The 24315-nt window shown below is 39.5% G+C and overlaps 2 protein-coding genes across 2 annotated transcripts; both read right to left on the reverse strand.

Moving 5' to 3' along the window:
- Window positions 1-4121: 4121 nt before the first annotated feature.
- rhoab (ras homolog gene family, member Ab) lies at window positions 4122-16023 on the reverse strand. The gene is made up of 5 exons (XM_017411330.3): window positions 15867-16023; window positions 8759-8916; window positions 7989-8109; window positions 6862-6992; window positions 4122-6733 (listed from the first exon to the last, which is right to left on the reverse strand). The coding sequence occupies exons 2-5, from the start codon at window positions 8912-8914 to the stop codon at window positions 6560-6562; spliced, it is 582 nt and encodes a 193-aa protein (XP_017266819.1). The 5' UTR covers window positions 8915-8916; window positions 15867-16023; the 3' UTR covers window positions 4122-6559.
- Window positions 16024-17099: 1076 nt separating this feature from the next.
- tmem115 (transmembrane protein 115) lies at window positions 17100-23965 on the reverse strand. Its single transcript, XM_017411164.3, has 3 exons — window positions 22415-23965; window positions 21099-21463; window positions 17100-19934 (listed from the first exon to the last, which is right to left on the reverse strand). The coding sequence occupies exons 1-3, from the start codon at window positions 22904-22906 to the stop codon at window positions 19628-19630; spliced, it is 1164 nt and encodes a 387-aa protein (XP_017266653.1). The 5' UTR covers window positions 22907-23965; the 3' UTR covers window positions 17100-19627.
- Window positions 23966-24315: the final 350 nt, after the last annotated feature.

Genomic DNA, 24315 nt, shown 5'->3' on the forward strand with positions numbered 1-24315 from the left:
TTTTTGCTTTGTATTTTGCCTTGAGATGACTTTTGTTGTGAACTAGTGCTTTATAACTGAACTGAAATGAATTAAATTGAATTTGTGGGGAACTTTGTATAGAGAGATAGAAAAATGAAACAAGTTTAAACCAATAAAATGAATACACTGTATTTAATTTAAGTACTTATTTTCAAATATATATTTATACGTGTATTTATTGTATTCATTTTATACATGTGTCCTGAGACAACTTATGTTGTGTCTCTATGAAGATTAAATATTTCTGTTTTATTTAATCATAAAAACAAGAGGTGATTAAATTATTGTGCAACATAAAATCATATTCACGTTTTGGTATCTCCGAAAAGTATCAGAGTGAGAGATTCTCCTGCTCTTCTCGCTGGCGCTGTCTCTGAATGTTTCACTGCAGATAATAGGCTCTTATGTAACCCGCCCCCTCACTCTTCTCCTTCCCTCCCATTGGACAGCCGCTTCTTCTCTCCTCCATCCCATTGGTCGAGCCCGGCGAGATATGAGCTCATCATTGGTTAAAAATAGTTGGGCTCGCGAGGGGCTAAAAATAGAGCAGTATATAAGAAAGGCGAGCCTCTCTCTGCTGTGCGCTAGTTCTCCTCTGCTGCCTGCCGGAGGAGCAGGGAGGGAAGCCGCGTGACACGGAGAGACTCAGAGAGGGGAAAAGAAAGAGGAGTACCGCTCGCCACCCGCAGTACCCTCCCCTCTTGCTCATTTCTTCACAAGTGTTGCACCAGAGGCAGCGTTGTGGCTTACATGGGGCCCGGCCACCAGCTCTGGGTGGAGTAGGCAGTGACGAACTTCCTTCCTTCCTTTTTGACTCTTGGGTTTTTGTTCTCAGTGCAAAACAGCCGTCATTTTCCCGAAGCAGAACACAAACTGATTATTGGTAGATTTTAATATGAAACCAGTATTGAGTCAGTTTTTGCGTGTGGGTGAACGTAGCACAGGAAACCTAACTTTCTAAAAATGTGAGTGGATGCCCTCTGCAGTCTCCTGGCTCTGAACTGTTTAAAGAGATGTCAGTCTGAAGAATGTATTTATGTGCAAAAAATAGTTCCTGCACTTCAAGCCAGAAAGCTGCAGTTTGGCTAAAGCTTAAAAACAAGCTTCTGCTGCAAACTTAAAAAGCAAAAAAGAGAATAAGAGTAAACTAAATGCCTAGCAGTCACTGATGGAATTTATTTTAATTCACCTTTATTTATACAGGTAACCTCACTGAGACACCAGGTCTTATTATCAAGCGAGACCTGTTTCATGTGAGCAGACAACAAGTATTCCATAAAACAGGACAAAATACAAAAAAACAGGTGCAAGTTTTCACAGCAGGCTTTTCCATCAATTTTATGATAAATTTAAAACCACTTATTGAAGCTTATTCTAGGAAGAAGAAACAGGAGGCCTTTCTCCTCAGTTCAGTGTGTATTAAAGGTAAAAGTGACAAAGAATTAATGATCAGGTGATATAAGATAAATAAGTTGGTAAGGTGAAGTCATAGCCGTTTTGGTCATATCTTGAAAATAATTCGTGAGATGTCATGCTCAGAGGAGTCCAGACAATAGTTTACAAAAAGCAAATCAAACTGAAAAAGAAGAGACACAAAAAGTGCAAAGAGGTGTTCTGACCTTGAAAAGAAAAGAAAATGTACAACGACAGAAAACAAACGCAGGATGAGGACTGCTGCAAACAGAACCAAAATGATCATTTAGAGACCCAAAACACAACACATAGGAGATCTTTATGAACTCGTCCCAGGGGGCTTGTTGTTTCCCAATCTGTTCATGGTGACAGCGTGTCGTAAAAAACAGTTTAACAACTGTTTCTTAAATCTCTCTTTTAATGAAGGCAAAAAGTGCTCTCTGCAAGGGAAAAATCAGCTCTGAGGTTTTTGTTTTTTTTTCTAAATCAGAGGACAAGTTAGCCTGTTCCCTGAACAGATCCGCCCACTGTCCCTCATGTAAATCACTGTCAGAAACCTCCTCCTTCATCACATTTCTCCTCGCTTCTCTTTCTCCCGCTCCACAAAGCACTTCTCCCAATAAAGCTAGCAATGATTATCAGTGAAATGTGGTTCTCAGGATCCAAAATCATTTTGTTAAGAATGAAGATCTGCAACACAAGAGAAAAGCTATTTTGTTCTACAGTAAATGCCTTCTTAATGGGAGTATAAGCCTCAAGGTTAAACATTAATAACTTCCAAAAATATGAACCAGGCTGGCTTTTTTTTTTTTTTTCTTGCTTAAATCCTGTTATTGTCTTCTCTTGCTGTTGGTGCTGACAGAGGCACCAAAATGGTGTCAGTTCCCCCCTGGCCATTATCACTCTGCCAGCCCTGCAAATTAAGATTTCTGTTTTCAATTTAAACTGTCTGGTAGCAAAAGGCACTCAGAGACACTGAGAGATTTTCCCATGATTTCACATCAGCGACACAAAAGGACCGTCTGATTAGACGGTTTGAAAAGCAAAGAAAAACGTGCTAGATTTAAAGCTCGATACGGACTTAATGTATGAATGCTTAAGCATATCCATCCATCCATCCATCCATTCTCTTCCGCTTATCCCAGTTGGTTTCAGAGGAAACAGGTAGCCCAGCCATCCCTCAGTCCCCAGGTAGAGAGGATGTATCATTTATCAAGGAGTCCTGGATCTACTCCTGGATCTCCTCCCACCTGGAAAAACCCCAAATGGGGTGTCTCCAGGGTGCGACCTAATTAGATGCGTGACCCACCTCAGCTGACTCCTTCTGATGCAGAGAAGCTCCGTCTCTTCTCCAAATGAACTCAGTCTGAACTCAGCACTCACGCCCCCAAAGAGGGCTCACTTCAAGCACTTCTACTGCCCACAAACCTGTTTTTTTTTTTTTCCCAGGTCATGGTCTAAATTTCACGCCCGTGGGTGAGGGTTGGAACATAGATAAACGAGTTGTGAACTTTCAGCTCTCTTCTTTTTTCGTTGCTCCCACAGTTTTATAAACTGGAAACTGTTAGTGATTTTAGCATAATAATTCAGATCAGTTGGACATACTTTTGGTAAAACTGTTGAGAGATAAGATTTTTATTTTAAAACATCTAAATTACAAAATAAGTAACGGATCTAACTGAATTAGTGATGCATTAGTAACTTTAGTAGTTTGTAGAGGAGGTGGGTGTTTAAAAATGTTTTTTTGCACTCTGTCCCTGACAGAAGGCTACGGCTGTCCTTTTTTCTTTTATGGATTTGAAACAGTTTCTACATATCAGAGGTTTGAGGAGTTAAGGATTTCCCTGTAAGCAAACAAGAGTTAGTTTAGGGAGACAAAATGTTTACACATCTTATGTTTTTGGTTAAGCTGACATGTTTGCAAGTTTAAATTATTACCCAAATCAAATTTTAGGTACATTTTGAAGACAGCTCTTTAACTCTTATTTTTGTAAGTTGCAACAACATGTTACATGTTCCAGTGTAAAATACAGCACAGCTTACAAGCCTACTCTGCGCTGTTAGAAGAGTGTTTCTGTCCTGGACTACAAACGCCTCAACATCTGGGCTCATCCCACACAGGCTGAAACAACTCACCTCACATCCCACACACTCCACGGGCCTCGGTGTGAGGATGCTCAATCACATCAGGAAGGATAAAAAGATCCATTTTAAATTAGCTAATATATAAACCACAAGAGAGGAGACTTAAAACTTATAGGACTGATGAACTGATATCTTCTTAACACTTTCTTGGTTACGGAAAACAAATACTGACCACTTTTTATTTCAGATCAGTTCCACTTTTTTTCCCCATGAAAGAACTAAATAATAGAAATCCAGTGCTGCAGTTAAGGATCTCATATACTGAATATATATAAGATACAAGAGTTTTGATTTTTGATCTGCTGCAGAGAACAAAACTAAGAGGATCTAAAGTACAGATGGGAACAAACATTACAGGTTTACCTCCATTTATAAAAAATTATTTCCTCATTTTGGACTGTACTTCCTTATCGCTGCGTACCTGATGTTACGTACATAATGTGTTTATCCAGAAACTAAACCAGTAATTTTAAACCCTTTTCAAATCTCTTACTTATACACAAAAAAAGACCTCCTTCACAAACTTGAAACCACAATGAATATGAGCTGGGTGTTATAGAAAGTAATTTATTACACAAACCAAAGCTAGTTTACAAATACAGTTTCCAGTCATGTGTGTGTATAGTATGAACAAACCCACATTTCATATTTACAGACTTTGCATACAGCGTGGTTTTCCTGTTCCTTTGTTTTACATCACTGCTTCAGCATCCAAAAAAAAAAAAAAAAGGATTTAAAATGAGTAAAATCTAGAAATAATTAAAAAAATGATTTGTACATTAGGAGACTCAAGTAATTTTTCCTTTTGCCTTCTTCGCCATGTTTGTGTGCAAACCAAACAAACAGAAAAGCCAGCGCTCGTGGCCCTGGCGATGCTTCAGACAGGCAGCCGAGAGGCCAGCCTTTTTTCCTGACTGCCTAACAACAGCATTTGGCAGGGATGATTGACGAGTCATTACAACAGTGTAAATCATCAGAAATGATTTCAGGAAAAGCGCAGTAGAAGAAGAAAAACCTAAAGCGACAACACAAGTAATCCCTAGACTTCCACCTCCTATTTTTCTTTTAAATACTGATAGACATGTTTATGACTTTTTTTTTTTAAAAAGTTGGAAATAAAAGTACAAAAACAACAACACAAGACTGGTTTCTGGAACAGGCTCCGCCCACGAGGCCAGGAGGAAGAACAGGAGGGTGTAACGCTGTCAAAAACCCCTGAATTTGTCATTCGAACACACAAACAAAAGAGTCGATCAACCCAAACATGACTGGCCACTTTTTCTTTTTTTAGAAAACATTTTACAAATACTCCAAAATTAACAGCAGGAGGTCAATCTTCCTGCACAGCAACACAGATTACCTGCACAAAATCTATCTGGCTGATTAGCCTTACTATTGTGGCATTTCCATGTAAATGATTCTGGATAAAACTTTTTTTTAAGGTTTCATGTGTCCCCATAACTGGTAAAACAGATGGCTGGTAACCAAAAGTTTACCAATGAAAATCAGCTAAGAAATAACAACATGGTACACCCAGGCAGCTTTTTTCTCCTCTCAGAAATGAAGTAGATCTTTTACATGCCTAAACAGAAAAGGTTTGTAGTTGTTTTTTTTCCCCCCTCAAACAAGGAGATCAGTGGTGTGCATGTAAACAATACTTTCCTCTCCTTGTTCTTCGTCCTGGTCTAAAACCAGGGGAAGGTGAGCACCAGCAGTCAGCTATGTGGAACGGGAAAGGGATGGAAGCTGCTCGGGCTTCACTATGCAGGGCAGGAAGCTACCTTTGTCACGTTTGACTCACTTGCCACTTCCACTGATCCAGTTCAGCAAATTTAAATGTTAAAAACATGCAAATGATGGTTGATCACCTTCTAAAAGTAGACAAACCGGCTGCAGCAAAGACCAGCATGCATGTAGTTGGATAGCTCGGTCACAAACCTAACAGTGAACTCCACAACACCGCTATAATAAAATGCCTACAGTTAGGAACTAAAACATACGGCGATGATTCGTACTTTGAACTAGATTATCAAATTTAATCAAAAAGCAGCACAGAGAACACTCTTAAACTCAAGCTGTGCCTTAAAGTACTCGATATCAGGTGAGCAGCAGATTACCTGAGGAAGACTAAATCTCAGCGAGTGTGACACTGGGAGTCAGTGAGCACAGGATTAGCCACATTGAGACAAAAAGCCAAAGAGGTGTGCACGAGAGCCCGTCACCTCAGGTAAAAACAAACAAGGCCCAGAAAGTGTGCACTTGTTAATAAAATTAACCACAAGGTTTAAAGATCATTTTAAGGAGAACTTGTTATTAGAGTTCACTGCTGATTTGTCCACTTTTGAGGCTGCTCGGCTGAAGTGCTCAGGTGACCGCAGTATTCAACAAGCAAGAAAAAAGGAAGCAAAACTAAGAGGTGCCGCCCTGGTTTGGTGTTATTCTCAGCTTAGTAATGCTCACCTGTTTAACTTCAACTCTAATTCCTGACAGACTTCTGGGAATAAAAAGTTCACCCAGGCAAAGAAAATAAAACTCAAACCTTTTTCCTGACCACAGCACAGATTCTCCAGTTAGATCAGATTTGAACTGGGATCCCCTAATTATTGTAATCAGTGTAAGTGGCTTGCTGAAAAGACTAAATGTACCTATTCTTGGGTGATAGCTGGTGTAACTCTCCCAACCTAATGGTACACCCACAGGTAAAGAGCCCGGTGGTTTACAGCGGTAGTCGTTTACTGTGCTCTCCACTTCCCCGTTCATTCACCAAACTGTCCATCTTCATCAAAGCTTCCTTAACCCAAGTCCCAGGGTAAATTGTGTCCAACAAACAGCCAGTTTACAGCGGTAGTTTTTTTTTTACTGCAATCTTTTCTTCCCCTTACCTCCCCCCACCCTCATCTAGTAATCCCTGCGTCCCTACTGAGCCCTATCCCCGGGTATAAGAGCCCAGGGTGAAAACAGTCCAAACATGTTTGCCATTTTACAGCAGTACACATTTATTGCTCTTCTTTCCACGGCGGGCCTGCAGCGCTGCTCTGGTGGCCATCTCAAAAACCTCCCGCACACCATCCTTGGTCTTGGCAGAACACTCCATGTAACCGAAAGCGGAGATGCGTCCGGCCATGTCCCGGCCTTCTTCTGACTTCACTGGTTCCTGTTGGATAAGAAGACAGGTAAGAATTTAGGAACATATTCTCCGCACACTTTACTGCAGTGACTGTTCACAACATTCACATGCTGTTTATTTCAGAACATTGATATAAAAAACACGGAATGGGGTACCTGTTTCATTTTGGCGAGCTCTCTGCGTGTGTGCTCGTCGTTACGCAGGTCCTTCTTGTTTCCTACCAGGATGATGGGGACGTTTGGACAGAAATGTTTGACCTCTGGAGTCCACTTCTCTGGAATGTTTTCTGCCATTGAAAACAGTTCAACAATTTTAGGCAAAAAATTTTTATGCATATGTATTTTGGTTGTCTGACTAAAATTTACACCAGGAAGTAAAACTAAGGTTGGGAGAAACTCTAATCCAATTTAAATTTATTTGTAAAACATTTTTAAAACAGCCACATGGACCAAAGTGCTGTACAGAACAACAAACAAAAAGACAAACTAAATCAAAGTTATAATAGCACCCACACAACAGAGAATAAAAATTAAGGGAAAAAAAGACAGAAAACAGTACTACAATAAAACTATTATATATATTAGTTATAAATCATTAGTGTGACATTTTTCCAGCTGTATAATAAAACTATAAAACTTCTAGCAATAAATTACCAGGGGAACAAAAGAGAAAAGGAAAAAGTGAAAGCTATTTAAACAGTGTTTTCATTATTTTAGTTGCAGTTTTCTGTAATTTACCCCCTTATATTTTTGATAGGAAGGGTTCTGGTTTTATCTAGAAAGAAAAAAGTTTCCTTAATTGTTGATAATCACTTGGTAAAAACTGATCATCCTCAAGGAGCATAAATGCTAGTTTGGAAAAAAAACCCAAACAAAACAAAAAATTAATTTATTTTAATAAGCTTTTTTATTATTACAACTATTATGCATTTTCATTTGACCCATATCTCAACTGGGAGATCCATTTTTTGTTTTTATAACCTTATCTTGAGGAAAGCCACCTCCGTACGATCGAAGAGGTGCTATTTGTAATGATAATGAGAGGAAAGACATGACTTGACTAAATGCCACTTGTTTGACAAATGACTTGTTTCAGTCTGCATTAGAGCGTGTGTGCAAACATAAGCAGCTCCTCTCCGAAACAGAAGGAGCTCACAATCTAAAAACAACTTTAAAAAGGAAACTGGAAAAATAGAGAAGTGTATAGAAAAGACAAGAATGCGACATTTTGTAGTCACGCTTAAATGCACATGTGCATCTGTAAGAATGCCGTGTGTACTCACCCAAGCTGTCAGGACTGTCTATGGAAAAGCACATGAGGATGACGTCAGTGTCTGGATAGGAGAGGGGTCTCAGCCTGTCATAGTCTTCCTGACCAGCTGTATCCCAAAGAGCCAACTCCACCTAAGTTACACAAACATAAAGATAGATGGAACAAGGGAAAAAGACTTGAGACATGACATTTACTTCATCTGATTGAACTGCAGGCCTAAAAAATTCTGCTGATTGCAGAACTAATTAGCAACGGTTAAACAGATTTAAACATTTACAGAAGTATGGCACTTGAAGTAGCCTGTGTCCTCGGCAGCTCTACTCGGGGTTAGAAATCAACCAGCCAATAAAGACTGAACACCCCAGAATCCTATTAACTCTGAATGAGGTCAGGACATGTGAATTTGTGACTGATGAGAGGCTGTGCACCACAGAGGAGTACATCACAAACACGGAGATTAGAGAACCTCTCCTAACACTTTTATTCTTCATGGACAGATTTTTTAGAAAAGCAAATTAATAAAAAAAAAAAAAAAACTGGAACTGGGGAACTTCCCTGTGTTTTCTGAAAAAGTCCCAGAACAGACAAAAAGGGAAATGGTGGTGACATTTGAAAATCATTCATGTATTCAATAAGCACACTGTGTTTATTTAAAAGTTTGTTTTTTACAGTCAAATTTGCAAAACAGTCACTTATCCAGGATGGAACAAAACTATGAATGTGTCTTGACCCCAAAGCATCAATCCTAAAGACATCACCAAACCACTGCAGATGCCTCACCTGTTTGCTGTCAACCTCTATGTCAGCGACGTAGTTTTCGAACACTGTGGGGACGTAGACCTCAGGGAACTGGTCCTTGCTGAAGACGATAAGAAGACACGTCTTGCCACAAGCTCCATCTCCAACTATCACCAGCTTCTTCCGGATGGCTGCCATCCCTGGTGGTGAGAAAATGAAGGTTATCATCGAGAAGCCATGGGAAAAGCAAAATGTGAAGAAGAGAGGCGATAATTGAAGAAACACAAATCAACTTGTCTATATCTGAGATGTAAGGTTTCTGAAACCTCTCTAAGGGCCTACTTTAAACATCACCATGAGCGTGATAAATGACACATTGTGGTATAACGCTGCACAGTGCAGAAGCACAAAGCAACACTACATTTGACACATTTACCCACACGAATGGAAAGCAGCCCTCCCAACCTGAGGTTATGAATTCATAAAATCTAAACAAAAAAACTACCATGATTTTATTTTTGGTTAATGGCTTTTCTTTGAAATAAGAACAGTTTACAAACCTTTACACCTACTTTTTGGCTGGACAACAACATCAATTCTTATACATTTGACAATCTGTTTTAACTCAAAGCAAAAGCGTTGAGAGAGCCTAAGTGTGCACATAGATAATTACTGTGTACGCTATAAAAGTGTTAGTCCTCAAAATTTCCATGCCTCTTGCCACAGTACAGCTTCCTGCCCTGCCCTCAAGCATTATCTCTTCAGAGCAAAGTGATATGAAGTACTAGTAAATCATTTTTAGCCAAGGTTCCAGTAATTTATGGCAGCAAAACCCATCAGTGTAGGTGTGACAGTCGGAGTTACAGGGAAGCGAGGGCAAACAAATGACAGGCAGTTTGGCGTCATAAGCTTTATGCAGCTTGAATACTTTCAGTTAAGGAAATAACACCAATGAACTCTGAAACCAACAACATGTTTTACCAACAACGTTAAACAGGAAACTGACCATTTCCTTTAATGGGAAGCTTAAGATGTGTGTTCAAAAAGCTCAACAATGGGTGTGGAAATACAAGAGAAATCCATTCATTTACCAAACACACATCAAACACTTTTCATGGCTGTGCTGCTGCAGACACGAGTTTAGACTGCAGACTCAATGGTCTAGTACCACTGGTGTCAATCATGTCACTTGGCCTGTTTTCTCCACCACAAACACTTAGATGGAGGTGTGGTGGAGAGCACACTCCCTGAAACCTCTCCTGCTCTTTTTGAGCCATCGGTTAAGTTGTTGGTTTGATACAGGAAGGTGTGCCTAAATTCAGCAACACAATCAATGAGGCCCAGGATTTACATTCAATCAGTACGACATAAATGATAAAGACATTTAAAACTATTTCAGTCTTTTCTGTCCACAGCTAAATTAGGTTCTGTTGCCGAGATGCCCCAAAAGTGCTGTAAGGTGCAAGCTTTCTATAATGGTGCACCCTGAAGTAGGACAGCAGTGTCAAAAAAGATTAAACCGTTCCCTCCATGACTTGAGCATAAAAAAGGCAAAAATGAGGACAGCTGTAGCCTAGGGGCCGGTCAATGTTGGAAAGTGGGTAAACACTTATGTGTGCCCTGCTTTTAACAATAGGCATATAGATGCACGCCATATTTTATTCATTACGCTCAACTTTAAACATTATTCTTGAGTCTGATCACGGTCAGCAGCTTCTGATACTTCTCAATGAAAATAAGAGACATTATAGATCTTGAGTTTGTTGGTAAATAATTTTCTTGCCAAGAAAGATGCAATAAAACACCCACCAGGGGCATATTAAAGACAAGGAGGGATACTGTGTAAAGGCAGGAGAAAAAAGGAAGGAAGAATCTATTAGCTTTGAAAAATATGGCACCTAAAGCACTTTTTGAAAAACAAATAGTAATTTTATCAGTTAATGAGGCAAAGGGTCAATAAGGCCAGAAAAAGGGAAACCATCCAGGACACATTTGCACAAATTAATTACTTTCAGTTGCCAAAATTTTTAGCAATCCAGAAACATAGTATATCAAAAAACAACCTTCAGATATTAGCAAAATATTCCCTTCAATTATCCAAAATTAAAGAACTCACAAAAAAATGGAAATAAGTGTACCAAAAAGTGCAACAAGCACTATTTACTACTGTTAGGCTGAATCCAAATTATTTACTATTTTATTAAATGTAGAGCTACATTGGTTCATTTAAATTTGCTTATAATTTAAAAAAGGTACAGATTTTATGTAAAGGGGAAATTGACAAATTATTTTTTTTAGCTGTTGGAGCATGAGGAGTAAGATGTGGGTGACAAATCAGAAGGAAACCTATTTGTTCCTGTTTTAAATAAGTGTGAATGATAACAGAAACCTAAAACTTAAGTCAAGTCAGACTTTTCTTAAAGCACGTGTCATGGAGCTTTGTGTGCTTTCCAATAAGAAGGAGATATTCATATAGATATGTTTGTCAACACACACGCATAAATGAAAAACCGCTATTAAAGCAGAACCATACCAGTGCTCATATCCGACACACAAACAATAAAAACCTAATTATATGCTTTTGCAAACAGAAACATTTTTCATGTTTACAGAGGGATCTCAAAGCAGTGCACTCAATTTAATTGAAGCACAAATATAAAAGGCAGCTTCCCCTGACTTGGAAAAGGTATGAGGTTATGACCTACCACAATCCTCAGACCTGAGTAGTCTAAATTGTGTAAAACTGCTTAACATGTCTCCTATATACTGTGGTGCAAGGCCATCTAATGCTTTTTAGAAAAGTAGTAAGATTTCACTTTGACCACCATCTATACGGCTTCAACAAACCCAGGGAAATTGCCACCCACTACATAATTACACTGAGCAGGTGTTAATATCTAGCCAGTACGGTTGTAAAAGTATTACTAAAATTAAACACGCTGTCGTGTCGGTCATTAGATATGACATCACACAAAGTCCCACAATTTAGATGACTTACAACTATATCTGCAGCCATTTTTATTTGGTGGACAAATTTTCCATTTAGTTATGATAAGAGACTGGTTATTAAAGTAGGCTGGCAAACATATAGTATCAATAACAACGTCCTGACCAGATGCACTTCCTCAACTAATTTTAATCCTAGCGGCTAATAAGGACCAACCTACATGGGCAAATCCTCACCCCATCTGCTTGCTACCTGACAAGAGACTATGGCACAAAATTAGGAGAGACAAACAACTGACAAGAAGAGAGATGTGGAAAACCCCAACAGGATTAAATTAACAGAAGGTTAAACTCAAAAAGAACAACAGGAAGTACTACTGTGATAAACATTGTGAGGAGAGGCATGACAGCTGCCAGCAGGGGTAAACCACCTTGTTAGAGCTGTAATTTTCAGCCAACTATCCCAACAGGGGTTTCTGATTGTTAATTTGCGCGCACACACTCATTAATTGTTGTTTCACTTGAGAAATGTTTTGCAAAGAGATGTTTTTTTTTAAATTCCTCCAAAAGGAATGGTCTCAATTTGCCACAGAATGATTGATTAGATATTCACTGTGATTCAATCAAAGACAATCAGTGTTTTTGTCAGCAGGTCAAACCTGCTTACTGGATGTGTCCACAGAACAAGTTAACTTCAGAACCTAAACCATTCTGAGCTGTTGCTGAAGTATGCAACATTTTTCATTAGGCATCACCACCGTGTATGACACAGCTTCCATTGTATGATCAAAGTGGCTACTGTTTACATAATGATTCATCGTGTCCTTTGGAAAACCTCACAAGCTGCAGTTGCATTTTAAGACCCGAGTGTGCTGGCCGGAAATATCCCACGCAGTCTTCTGGGTGGAAAATTAGCCCCTGTTTAAGGATGTTAACTGACTGCAGAGTGATGCATATTTCAGCCTCAGACAGAAACTTGGCAGGTGTGTTTTTTTTTTTCTGCAACCTGACAAATGCTTTTGTGAGGGACTTCATTTTGAATTGATCCATTATTATGAATAACAATATAACTACATTATTATAGTGTGCAGCATAATAAAACTCAAACCAATATCTCCTCGGTTAAGACCAGCTGGTGGTGTATGCTCTCTGCTAGAGGTTCTTTTATTTTGGATCTAGACTGGGTCCATCACCAGAACCACATTAAAGTCAGAATGTTTCAAAATCTAATCATTTCAGAGTTTCATCTGTATTAAAATTAATAACTGAGCAGCTATTATTTGTTTCACAAAGTTGAATTAAAATTAGATCATGTGTAAAATTAAAACACTTTGGAAACTGGGATATATCATAATTAAAAATGTTATTAAATGTTAAATACAAAAACAGTTGCTTCTAGACAGAGGGTTATTATTCAAATTATATAGTCAGCTAAAGGTAATAATGAAAATGAATTCAAATTAGTCAATCGTAAAAGCGTGTTGTGTCGCAGCTCAAAAGTACTTCTTCCATCTTACAGAATGTTTTAAGCTCAAACTAAGATGGCAGAACTTTGGTCAACAAGATTAATATATAAAAAAATATAAATCAAATTTAAATTAGATTATAAATTTACCATATTTTAACAGTAATAAATTTGTTTCTAAATTTATAAAGTAACCACAAACTGCTCTCTAACTGGTTTTAAAGACCACCAATTTGTGAACCCCACTTTAGTTCTTCCTCCATATCTGCAAAGACGCCATGCATAATTCAGATAAAAAAAATAACTTGCCCTCCACTAGAGTCCACTGTAAAATATATATACACATTTGAATTTAAATATGAAGCCTTTAAAAGGCACAAAAATGCTAAACGGCTTAAGAAACAATACTACCACCACAGTTAGAAATTAACAAATCTTGGACTCTTCTTGACTGGTTCTAAGTTACAAACCTTTTAAAGCTTTGACCCAAGGACCCTATTTTCTAAATTAAATTACAATTGTTAACAGGTAAAATAACATTTTTTAAACACCGTTTATAAGTCAGTATCTAAGCATGTTGTCATTTAACACTAAGATAAAATTCACGTTCTCCCCAAAATGGTTTTGTCCTCAATCTTTCCCTGTTTGTTTAAAAAAAAAAAATCTAAATCTAACCGAGCTTCACGTACATATGCAACGTGAATACCAAGAAGTACAAGTACAGATACACTTTGTACTTTTGTTGGAAGATGACTACTTTCACACGTTTAAAAGTAGCCACCAGCTAAGCAACTGGCGCCTCCATTACGTCAACATTAACCACAGTTCACGCTTCACAGATGATGACATTCGGTGCGTCACAGCTATCAAACCCTGTCAGGTTACAAATTAAGCATATCCTAAAAGGATATTGAAACCCTTCAGTGTCTAACAGAGTCTATGATCTGTAAGAATTTGCCAAGGTGACCCCCAAAGGGTCAACTGCCAGATGTCGCTCGTTTCAAGAACGGCTTTAAAATATTTGGAGCAACTTAAACAAATATAATAATTTCATAATACTTATTCTTATAATAGATTTAAAAAGCTGCTTTATTAAATGCATCATTGATGTGCTGTAAGCAGTTATTCCACAAGAATACATAAAAGAAAATTTTAGACTCAATTGTTTAAAATGCAACACCCTATTATAAAATGCTATTGCAGCTTAAACAATTTATTATTCCTTTTACACCATTCCTAAAGAACAGAACAGCCCTTAATGGGCAGCATGTGTGTTTAACACTGATGCGAATCCTTGATTAGTGGGTATTTTTCCTGTATATTTGTTTGAGAACACACCGGCTGGCTCACCTCTGCGTGGCTGAGGAGAAAATATGAATGTACTTAACAGCTTTAAGGGTGGTGGCGTGAAAACCTGCAGTAAAAACCACGCTCACACCAACCTGTGTCTTACGCACAGCAAAATGAGCACTGGTAAAAGGAAATAACTGCTATTTCAGGAGGCTTTTCCACACAGCTTTGGCTAATCCAAAGGAATTAATAAGAAGATAAATATATGCATGAGTCACTTCCATTTTGAAAAATAGTTTTTTGCTAAATGATGCCTCTTTAAAGATCTGAATGTGCTTCACAGTGGAGAAAATGGACTACATGAATGCATTTGAATTTTTTAAAGAAATCAACAGCTTATACCTTTGTTGAATCCATTAATATGAAAGCCTTGACCTTAAATACCAATGAGGATTCAAAGTAAAAATCTGACGCCTGTCATTTTGACAGAGGTTCCAACCCCCAGGTGGTGATTAAATAATTCACATTCGTGTGGTGGATTTAAAAAAAGGACATTTGAAATGTATAGTGAGCCAACCACTGCATTCAGGGTACGGTAAAAGTTGTGTTATATCAGAGTGAAAACTACCAGTGTTAAAGCAAACATTTTTTTAAACAACTAGCCACTGGGTGGGTCACCAGAAAGATGGCGTCATCACAGAGGCAACAGATGGCCAGTGTGTCCGCAGTGAAAGAAAGGGTGGGTGGCCCAGACTCCAACTAAACACCAAATCCTCAGAACACACAAACGACCTGCTTTAAAAAGGTGTTCACTGCACAATGTATTTAAACAAACAAACAAACAAAAAAAATCAAGACGGAGCGACGTGTCGTGCGGTCCTGCCCAAACCCCACAAAAAAAATCGACGATAAATGAGGATGTAGCATTTAAATAAAGTTTGAGGACTGTTCAGTTGTATCCTGTATCGTGTAACACATACAGGGAAAATTTTTACTCCATGGAACTAATTATGGAAAGACGGTCAGTCACCGGGAAGCCGCCTGGCTGATCAGCCGAGGCAAGTAAGGAGAAGGACTTCATTGTTTGGCTGCGGCTCGCAAATCTAGGCCAGTCCTTGAAGGTTCAGTTTTTAAGCCCGACTTTAGTTTTCACAGTTCGTCCAAAGCCCTTCGTCAAACGCGGTAAATATGTTTTAAACCCCAGGAGCTTCCGTGCTTTTAAAAGCACAGCAGTTTTCTACAGAACTGACGAGCCAACTGCGGGAGAGGCACGGACAAATTCAGGTCGGTTAGAAAGGGGAAAAGCCTACTTAGCTACTAAGCTAACCTCGCTAGCACGGCCTGGCAAAGCCAAGGGCAACTTTAAAAATACTGCTCTGAACTTTTAAACTCGGCTACGCGAAACCAGGATCCCTTCGTTATCGCTGGGTATTCAACAAAGTAGTTTACCTTCGGTTTATGTGCCTAGCAGTGGGGTTTCTCGCTCAGTATCTCTCGAAGCTCGGCGGCTCTCCGGGTCCTTCTGCTTCCTCCCGTCTCAATCTGATACAATGAATTACTTCACGGGAGCGCGCAGCGGCGGTTTGTAGTTAGCAGCAGCTGGGAGGGGTGGGGGGAGGGGTGTCGGGCACGAGCCTGAGGGCCACGCCTGCGCGGGCACGATTCTGAGCAGTCGTATGGAAATCTGTCATGTTGGTGAATTACACCAAGCTAAGAGCACCGTCTGCTTTCGGGCGTGGCATTTGCGACACTTTCATTATGGCTGTAACGCGTACTGACACACTCGACACCGCCAAAGTTAGGTATTTGGACCCGAAATGGTTTGCAAGTAGAGGAAACCTAAACGCCTGTTTCTGAAACCATTACTTAAGAGTATATATTAAAAAAAATACTCACAACAATTTTCAGGTGTTCTGCAAGAGCTTGGTTCTGACAGAAAACCACTTAAATACGCTTTAACTCATAATCCACTAATTCTGACTCCAACCAGGTTGTTTTGTCGTTTAATAGTGACTATACTACTTTATTAGAAAATGAATACAATTATGATTACACAAACCCAGGGGAACTAATAGATATAAGTACATATCAAAGAAGGTTTTGTTAGGTATTGTTGTTTTAATAAATTGACCTGAGTTAACTGCAGACCACTTACTGTTTAGGCTACTGCTCCACCTGCTGGCTATTTAAGGTAATGAACAACAAAATAAGAAGAAAAAAATCTTTTAAATGTTTACAAATTCTTTCATTTTTAAGCCCTTTTTTTCTACAGGAGTATAAATCTGTAGATTGACTGTGTGCTTCGTTTTGTAACATCAAGTGCAAGTTTGTCTAAAGTGGGATATTTGATCTTTTTTTTATTGTTTTTGCATAAATGTCTTTGCCAATGTTTTATTTCTTTACCACTTTATTTCATGGTTTGAAGCCTTGTAAGTCTAGGAAAACATTTTTCAATTTATCTGTTGATGCAGTTAATAAACATCCTTTTGTGAACTAAACAAAATGGCCACTCCTAAAAATGATCTTGCAACTGAATTTCACTTTGTCTGTTTTTGGATAAAACACTTATTTTCATCATAGAAAGTTTGGAGAAATATGCGTGCCCTTGAAGAGCAGATGCATACATTTACAGCGGGGCGGCAAAAATCATCACAACCCGAACAGAAATGAAAGTTCTCACAATCATAGATATGTTTTTTTTAATCGAGATAAAGAACTTGAACTGAAAACTAAAGCAAAAATTTGTGCAAATGCCACAGCGTAGGGAGAAAGAATCTGCCATCAGTGTGAACAAGATCTGTTTAGGTGTAGACAAAGACAGAAAAGAAGAAATAAAATTGCCAAAACTATTTAAAAAAAAAAAGTTAGTCAGAGCAGAAGTCCTTTAGCTTTGGGCAGGAAAAGCGCTTTCATACACAAGTCAGGAAGGCTCGTGTTCTATGGATTGTTCTAAAAATGTCATTTTAAAATAGGTTATTTGGCAGATTTTACTCATACAGGAAAACGAGGCTTCATAACGGATGCACTGGTTCTGAAATCAGTAAGCTCCGTACCTCTCCTTAATGCAGTGATAAATAAAGTATTTGAATAACTACTCTGTTTTTTTCCATTTATGACAAAATATCCTTGTGACATGAACAAACACACCAGCCATTAAGCTGGAAAATCACTGGCTAGATGCAGTTGATTTTCTTTTTCATCTTCTATTTTCTTAAAAGCAATAAAAATGTACCGTTTGAGTGAAACAATTTTTTCAAACTGCAATTTATGACGGCTGCATGCACACTTGGTAAAAACAAAGCAGGTATTTTAAGAAACAGAGGACGCCAACAAACTGCAAAACATCCACCACTGAGATTCAGTGACCTTGCTGTAGTTTTTCCAGGTTTGACAGAACGTGACCACATTCTTCTTGTTTTACTAGAAGGAATAAAACACGAGATACAGTGTATGTGTGCACAATGTAAAAAGATTTGAGGTGAAGCTAGGCTGAGCAGTCAGTCAAAAGCATCATCGAAATAATGTTGGAGCTTCACCACTGAGTAAAATGTCAACAGCGGCGACCAATCAGCTTTCTCGGTCAGCTTTTGTAAAGTAAGCCGACTGGGAGCCCACAGACAGTTCTTTCCAGGAAGATTTTTAAAGACTGCTTGAATATTTTGATTTAATTTGAACACAGTTCCCCGAGGTGATCAAACAAACAAACAAACAAAACAAAAGGAACAGATTGCCACCAATGTGTTCACAAGACCTGAAATAATTTACTAGTTGCAAATGATTTTAATCAAAAAGGATGTGCAGGAAATTGGGCATCCAAACATTTGATGGTTATGACAATAAAATGTGGCATCTACAGCAATGACTGCTGACGCAACGGAGAAGTCACAGACCTCTGGGGCGGCATGGAACTGGGTGTTTATCCATATGAACAATGAAGCTGCCCGTCAGCCACCACAGGGAATAATTAATCACTGCTCAAACCTGGCACTTTGATTTCAGAAATGAAAAACATTACAGGTGCAGAGGATGTGACTCACAGCCCTGTGACAGACTAATTATGAGAGTAAAAAAAAAAAAAAAGGAGGAAAAGAAAGGAGCATTTCTTGCACCAGGAAATGACTAACAGGTTCACAAGCGTTGACCACCTCTCGGTAGCATGTGCACCAAAATTCTTGAAAAGCTATTGCATGTTTTCCACATTATCAAACCTCAAAGTAAGGAAGTGCAAGGGATGCAGGATGCAATAAGGATTAGGCCTAAAGTTAAATAAAACATTTCAAAACAGCTTATAACTCCAAAAAGAATTTATCTACAGATAAGAAAGTGTCACACCGCCAAACATGTCTCATTAGTTCACAAAAACAAAGTTTTGATTTCTTTTCAGTGATCACCAGACACAGAAGAAAGATTAAATGTCTTCCACAAGCTAAGCAGAAAAAAAAAACCGGTTTATTGTCCTTTTGTAGATCCAGACGGACAACATGTGTTAAATAGGCTGTACTGGAGAATTCATTTCATCTGGCACTTGTTTAAGTCTTTTAAGTTTGGTTTTGCTGTTCAGCAGCTTCTTTACTCTTTGTCCAGCAGGTTCTGGGCCAACCGCACCCTCCCGACCCACAGCTGGTTCCACATCTGAAACCAGCCAATCAGCAGCTAATGTGTCTCGCAGCCATTTTTCTGTGCTTATCACACCAAGAATAAAGAATTCAGCATTAATGGGGCTTTTTTTTGTTGTTGTTGGGTTTTTTTTTGTAGAAAGCAAAACAACAATTCAGGCTGCTCTGAAAAGATTTACAAGAACTTCGCACACGATATTATTATTTATTCCGAAAGCAAGAGAGAGAGAGACACGTGTAGCAGTGATCATAGTTCTGAAAGTTGGAATCAAGCCCCAACAAGAATTTTTCTGACTTTCAGTCATATGTAGGAAAGAGGAGGTTTAAGTTTTCCTTTTGCCCATTGAGGCTGAGAGTTAACACGTCTGAACTGAAAGCGTTATACAGTCTTTTGGGATGTTAAGAGTGTTTGTGAGCGCACGGTTGTATGCGTTAACTCGCCACAGATGTGTACAGTGTGAGTTACAGAGTGTACATCTAATCACTGTCACTGAAAATAAACGTATACTAGTCAGGAATGCTGCACAGGCTAGTATACTTGACAGTGACACCAAACAGAGCGTGCCTCTCTACACACACAGTGCATCATTTCTGCTATGATCTAGAGGGTGCATCCTCAAAGCTAATAATGCTGGATTCTGGGTGTTGCACTCCGCCTGAAGATGGCGTCCCGCCACTCTGTGACACAGAGGACGAGGATGTGGAGGAGTGGGAAGCACCGGCGAGCCCTCCGGCTGTTCTCGACGTAGAGAACGAGGGGTCACGTCCGCTTGGGAGGAGAGGCTGCGTGTCGGTCCTGACCTCATCCTCTTCCTCATCTTCCTCGTCATCCATGCTGGGCCAGGCAGATTGGTCCTCGACTCGCTTTAGACGTTCGTTCAGAGCTTTCAGGGCCAGTTGTCTGGGAGGAAGAGGCAAAACTGGGCATTAATCGTTAATAAAAAAAAGAAAAGAACAGCTGTGTAACAGGAGTAGCTTTTTCATGAACATCCAAATTCAAAAATCATGGTTGAGCGACAGAGAAAAGCACTACAAAAGTATATTTCATTTAATTCTGATTGATAGATATCTGCATGTCTCACATTACTAAATTAAAAAAAAGATCTTAATAATCTAGCCGCAAATACAAAATCAGAGAAATCTAATCATCTGTTCTGATAAAGGCACAGTTACTTTTGATTAGACCTAATTTTTGTAACATTCTGTCTCTAGATTGCTAATTGGAGTGTTTTTACTCTTTAAATATAAAAATATAAAGCAAATGAAAGAAGCGCAATCATTTTTTTTTAAACCATAAAAATAAACTCTGTGCACAAAAACCCCAAAAAAGATAAAGGAACTCAGTAATATTAGTGTATTAATAGCTGAAAAGAGTGAGCAGGTTTTTGTCTCTATTAATGAGGGCTGATGTTATTTTATCAGTTATTCTTTACTGATGCTGTTTCTGGAAGTGAGTTTTCAGCTTTGTGATTATCATCATGTTTTTTTTTTACATTTATTTTATTAAAACCCGAGTGGCTTACATGACTGGAGTGTAATGTTTCAACAAGTAATGTTAATTTTATTGAACTTCACAATGTAAGAGTTTTCAGACACATACAAATCTCTCTCTCTCTCTTTTTTAACTCTTACTATTCACTGTAACCCAACAGCAAGATATCTTCCTTCTCTTTGATTCCTTGCTGGCACTTCATGAGTAAACAGATTTGGAACAACGACCAGCGTATCAGCCTGATGTCCTGCTCACATCCAGCAGTGACAGCAGCAGTTTCACACCTCGATATTAATCCCTGATTTAAAAGTGACTCCTCCTCCAGCAAAACTCTGCGAAAATACACTACAACTCTAAAATGAACAAAAGCCCCACACTGGCTACAAAATGGACCTTGTGGTGATAAGAGTATCTCCATACCGATTTCCCAAATAAACCTTCCACATGTTTACATTAAAGGTTTAAATTGCTGCCATTTAATATTTAACACTAACTAGAATATTACTATTAGTTAAAAGACTTCTGAAACATCTGTAAAGCTTTTAACTGAGTCTCAGCTCCATCTTGACCCACCTCCTCCTTTCTGCATCCTGTGGGTCTGTCCCCGGCAGGCTGATGGTGATGGAGGACGGCGCTCCCACGTCGTATCTCTTTACCATCTTCCTGCACACCTTTATCTTCACCAGGGCCGAGTGAATGAGCCCGGCCAGCAGACCCACGACCGGCTGCACAGCCTCCGGGAAGAAACTCGCAAAGGCAAAGTGGTCGGACATGTCCCCGCGGCCTCGGCTGTGTCTCTGGTAGAAGCGCAGGTACACCCACCCGGACAGGGAGCCATAACTGTACGCAGCCAGGGGTGCACAGCTGTCAAGCAGCCCCGATAAGCGCAGCAAGGCCAGGAAGAAGAGGACCAAAGCCGGAGCAGCTTTCAGCCTCACCTGAGATGGGCGCAGAATAAAGACTTTATTTCATGACAGAACAGATTATTAGATTATTCTACAACATATCAAGTTTAACTGATAGAGTTAACTTAGCCAGCAGAGATGAAGAAAATTAAAGTGAAGTAAACCAGTTCTATAAAAACATAATGATGTTTGGGAGATGTTGAACTCCTTTAGTTTTTACATATCTGCATATTAATAAATAAATTTTCACAAACCCTAAAGATAGATTATAGGAAGCAAAATAATTATACAAACAATTTAACTTAGTCAATAATGTTGAGGAAACGACTCCAATATTAGACATCTCTTAGAGGCAAACGTAATAAGATTAATATCAGATACGGAGAGCAACCTTTAAATAACAGGCACCTTTAATGACCCGACCTTAATCAGAGGTTTGTGGAAGTGCATCATGATGGAACAAGATTTCTTTATACCTCTAAAAACATTTGTTGATGCTTAAAAGACTAGAAAAGGTTACACAACCATTGCTAACAAGGTTTGGCTCTTTCAATTCACACATATCGCACTGATTTACACAGATCTTAGCTGACTGCACAGTTATTTTGAGGGCAGTTGAAATCTTGCATGACAGCCTCGATACAGTTGTAAAAAAATGTACTGCTTGTATTTTTACTTATTGATCCAAGTAAGTTTGACAAGGTGAAAAGGATGCAGTGTATTTGAAGCTCTGCGAGGAGTAAAGCTTCTCTGTACTTACCTCAAGGCAGCCCTGCCCAGTTATACAGACTACATGTTAGAGCGTGTGTGGCTGGGACATTACTGTCTGAAATGCTGTATGTATGGCGCAAATCAAGATGCCTGGAAATCTGATTACCACGAGATTTCAAATGTCCGAGACTGACTGGCTGGAAAACATTTTCTCCTGCTTGGACTAAACATTACTACAGGGCACAAACATGTTTCAGTATTCGTAAGCCTCACCTGTGGCACTCTGAGCACTGTGGTATCCCCCATGGTCTGCTTCAGGGCCACCAGGACACCTCCTAAGAAACCCGCTGCCCCGTAGATGCGCACAGCGAACAGGAAGTGCAGGTCAAAAGTGGCAATATAAGTGAGGAGATAGGAGAGGCCTGCCAGGAGTCCTGCAGACACATTCACTACTGCAAAAAAGATCAGGAGCTCCAGAGCACCCCACAAAGGTTCCAGCAGGCGCCCGCAGGCCATGACTGTCCCAACGTTGGCTGCCACGCCCCACACATGGCGCTCCACCAATCCATGGGTCACCAGCGTCCACACCCAGAAGTTAGGCGGAAAGAGGTAGCCAGGCATCACTCCTAGTGCATATGAAGTGTCTACAGCCCATGACAGCAGGTAGAGCAGAACCACAACAGCACTTATGGTTTTTACTACCACACTGGTGCTGGCTAGGGCAGCCAGGAAGTGCTGTCGGGCCACTGGCAGGTAACGATTCATCGTAGTCTTCCTTGAGCAAATCAGCCCAAGAGAGACAAAATCAAAGAAAAAAAAATCAGAACAGTTTACTTCTGGTGTAGTGTTAGATGCTGGTAAGAACTTAATAATGTCGAGAGTCACCGGTGAGTTCTGTCAGCATCAAGATCCACTGATTTTTACGAGTCTTCATCCGGATCTTGTTTGTGAAAGGTAGGTGGCTTTTTCAAAAAAACTCTTTAGATTTCTTCTGATCAAGTCCGTTGGCTTTTGTTGTGAAATTGAGTAAATTATAGCACACTTTCTGGAACATTCGCCCAACTAAAATACAGGAAGATAAACAGAAAGGTCGATTCTTAACAGCTCAACAGAGTAAACACTGGGCTGCTGACAAGCCGCAAGTGTGATACAGCTCAGGGTAAGGAACCTTCTGATATAACAGCCCGCTGACCTTCAGTCTGGAGACAGAAATAAAATGAACTCACAAATCACTAATAATTAGCTAGAAGGTGACAGGGGATAAATATGCAAATCCCAGCTGGAGCAAACATACCAAGCAGTTTACTTGTTCGGAGGATCCTGGTTGAGTTAACTTATAAACACGAGAGCTAATTTTGGCTAACTCAACTGTCAAAGTAAAAACAAAGCGTCATTAGTTACGATCATTTATGTCCTCCATAGAAGATGAAGAGATTAGGTGTTCCTCTTGTTATAAGAAAGGACAGTTAGTGTCATTAAAATCTGGGTGCAGATAACCAGTCCTCGGAGCACCAGTCCCTGTCGGTTCTTCTGCTTTCTCTGGCCCCGGTGTGTCTTCAGTCAGTCAGCCCGAGGATTTCCCGTCGCTAGCTTCAAGCAACAGGCCCACAAAACAATGTTACAGACGATTCAAAAGACGAGCTACTTCGCATACAGTTCGTAGATTTTTCACGCTACTCGATCTTCGTTTGTCCCATAGATTTTTGTTCTCCTGTCTTCAGAGAAAAGCTCGCTTGAGAAAATAGTGTTATAACAGCAGGCACTTCTAACAGCACACAAGCTAGCTGACCTGCGCCGTCTGCCACCGTCATCAGCAATGGATGGAAAAACGTCACGTAACTCATTGGCGCAAAGCACGCCGGGAAACCGAGTCCTTACGCTCAAACACGAAACGCATTGCAAAATTTGAATCAGCCGACATATTTTCTTCTTTAGTAATTATAATAAACAATTTACACACCGTAACAGTTACATCTATGATCAGATACTACAGTTACACTTCAGTCAGGGGTGGAAATTAAAAATGTTTTACCAGCCACTATTTTTTGTTGTGACAAAAAGTTATTTCATATGATGATGATGATGGAGGTGGGTGGAAGCAGTTGTGCTGCCTTACAAGCTGAACAACACCTCTTTCTGGACACTGCATGGAAATAACTAGATTTTTCTTATTT

This window comes from Kryptolebias marmoratus, linkage group LG8 (genome assembly GCF_001649575.2).
Source record: "Kryptolebias marmoratus isolate JLee-2015 linkage group LG8, ASM164957v2, whole genome shotgun sequence".
Classification (NCBI taxonomy): Eukaryota; Metazoa; Chordata; class Actinopteri; order Cyprinodontiformes; family Rivulidae; genus Kryptolebias; species Kryptolebias marmoratus.

What these genes read in the sequence shown, in the direction of transcription:
- rhoab (XM_017411330.3), bottom strand. Translation starts at nt 8,914, where the DNA reads ATGGCAGCCATCCGGAAGAAGCTGGTGATAGTTGGAGATGGAGCTTGT. An exon ending in AGACAGTCCTGACAGCTTGG is followed by an intron (nt 6,993 to 7,988) that starts GTGAGTACACAC and finishes TTTCAATGGCAG; the next exon opens with AAAACATTCCAGAGAAGTGG. An exon ending in AGCTCGCCAAAATGAAACAG is followed by an intron (nt 6,734 to 6,861) that starts GTACCCCATTCC and finishes CTTATCCAACAG; the next exon opens with GAACCAGTGAAGTCAGAAGA.
- tmem115 (XM_017411164.3), bottom strand. Translation starts at nt 22,906, where the DNA reads ATGAATCGTTACCTGCCAGTGGCCCGACAGCACTTCCTGGCTGCCCTA. An exon ending in CAGTGCTCAGAGTGCCACAG is followed by an intron (nt 21,464 to 22,414) that starts GTGAGGCTTACG and finishes CGCCCATCTCAG; the next exon opens with GTGAGGCTGAAAGCTGCTCC. An exon ending in CAGGATGCAGAAAGGAGGAG is followed by an intron (nt 19,935 to 21,098) that starts GTGGGTCAAGAT and finishes TCTTCCTCCCAG; the next exon opens with ACAACTGGCCCTGAAAGCTC.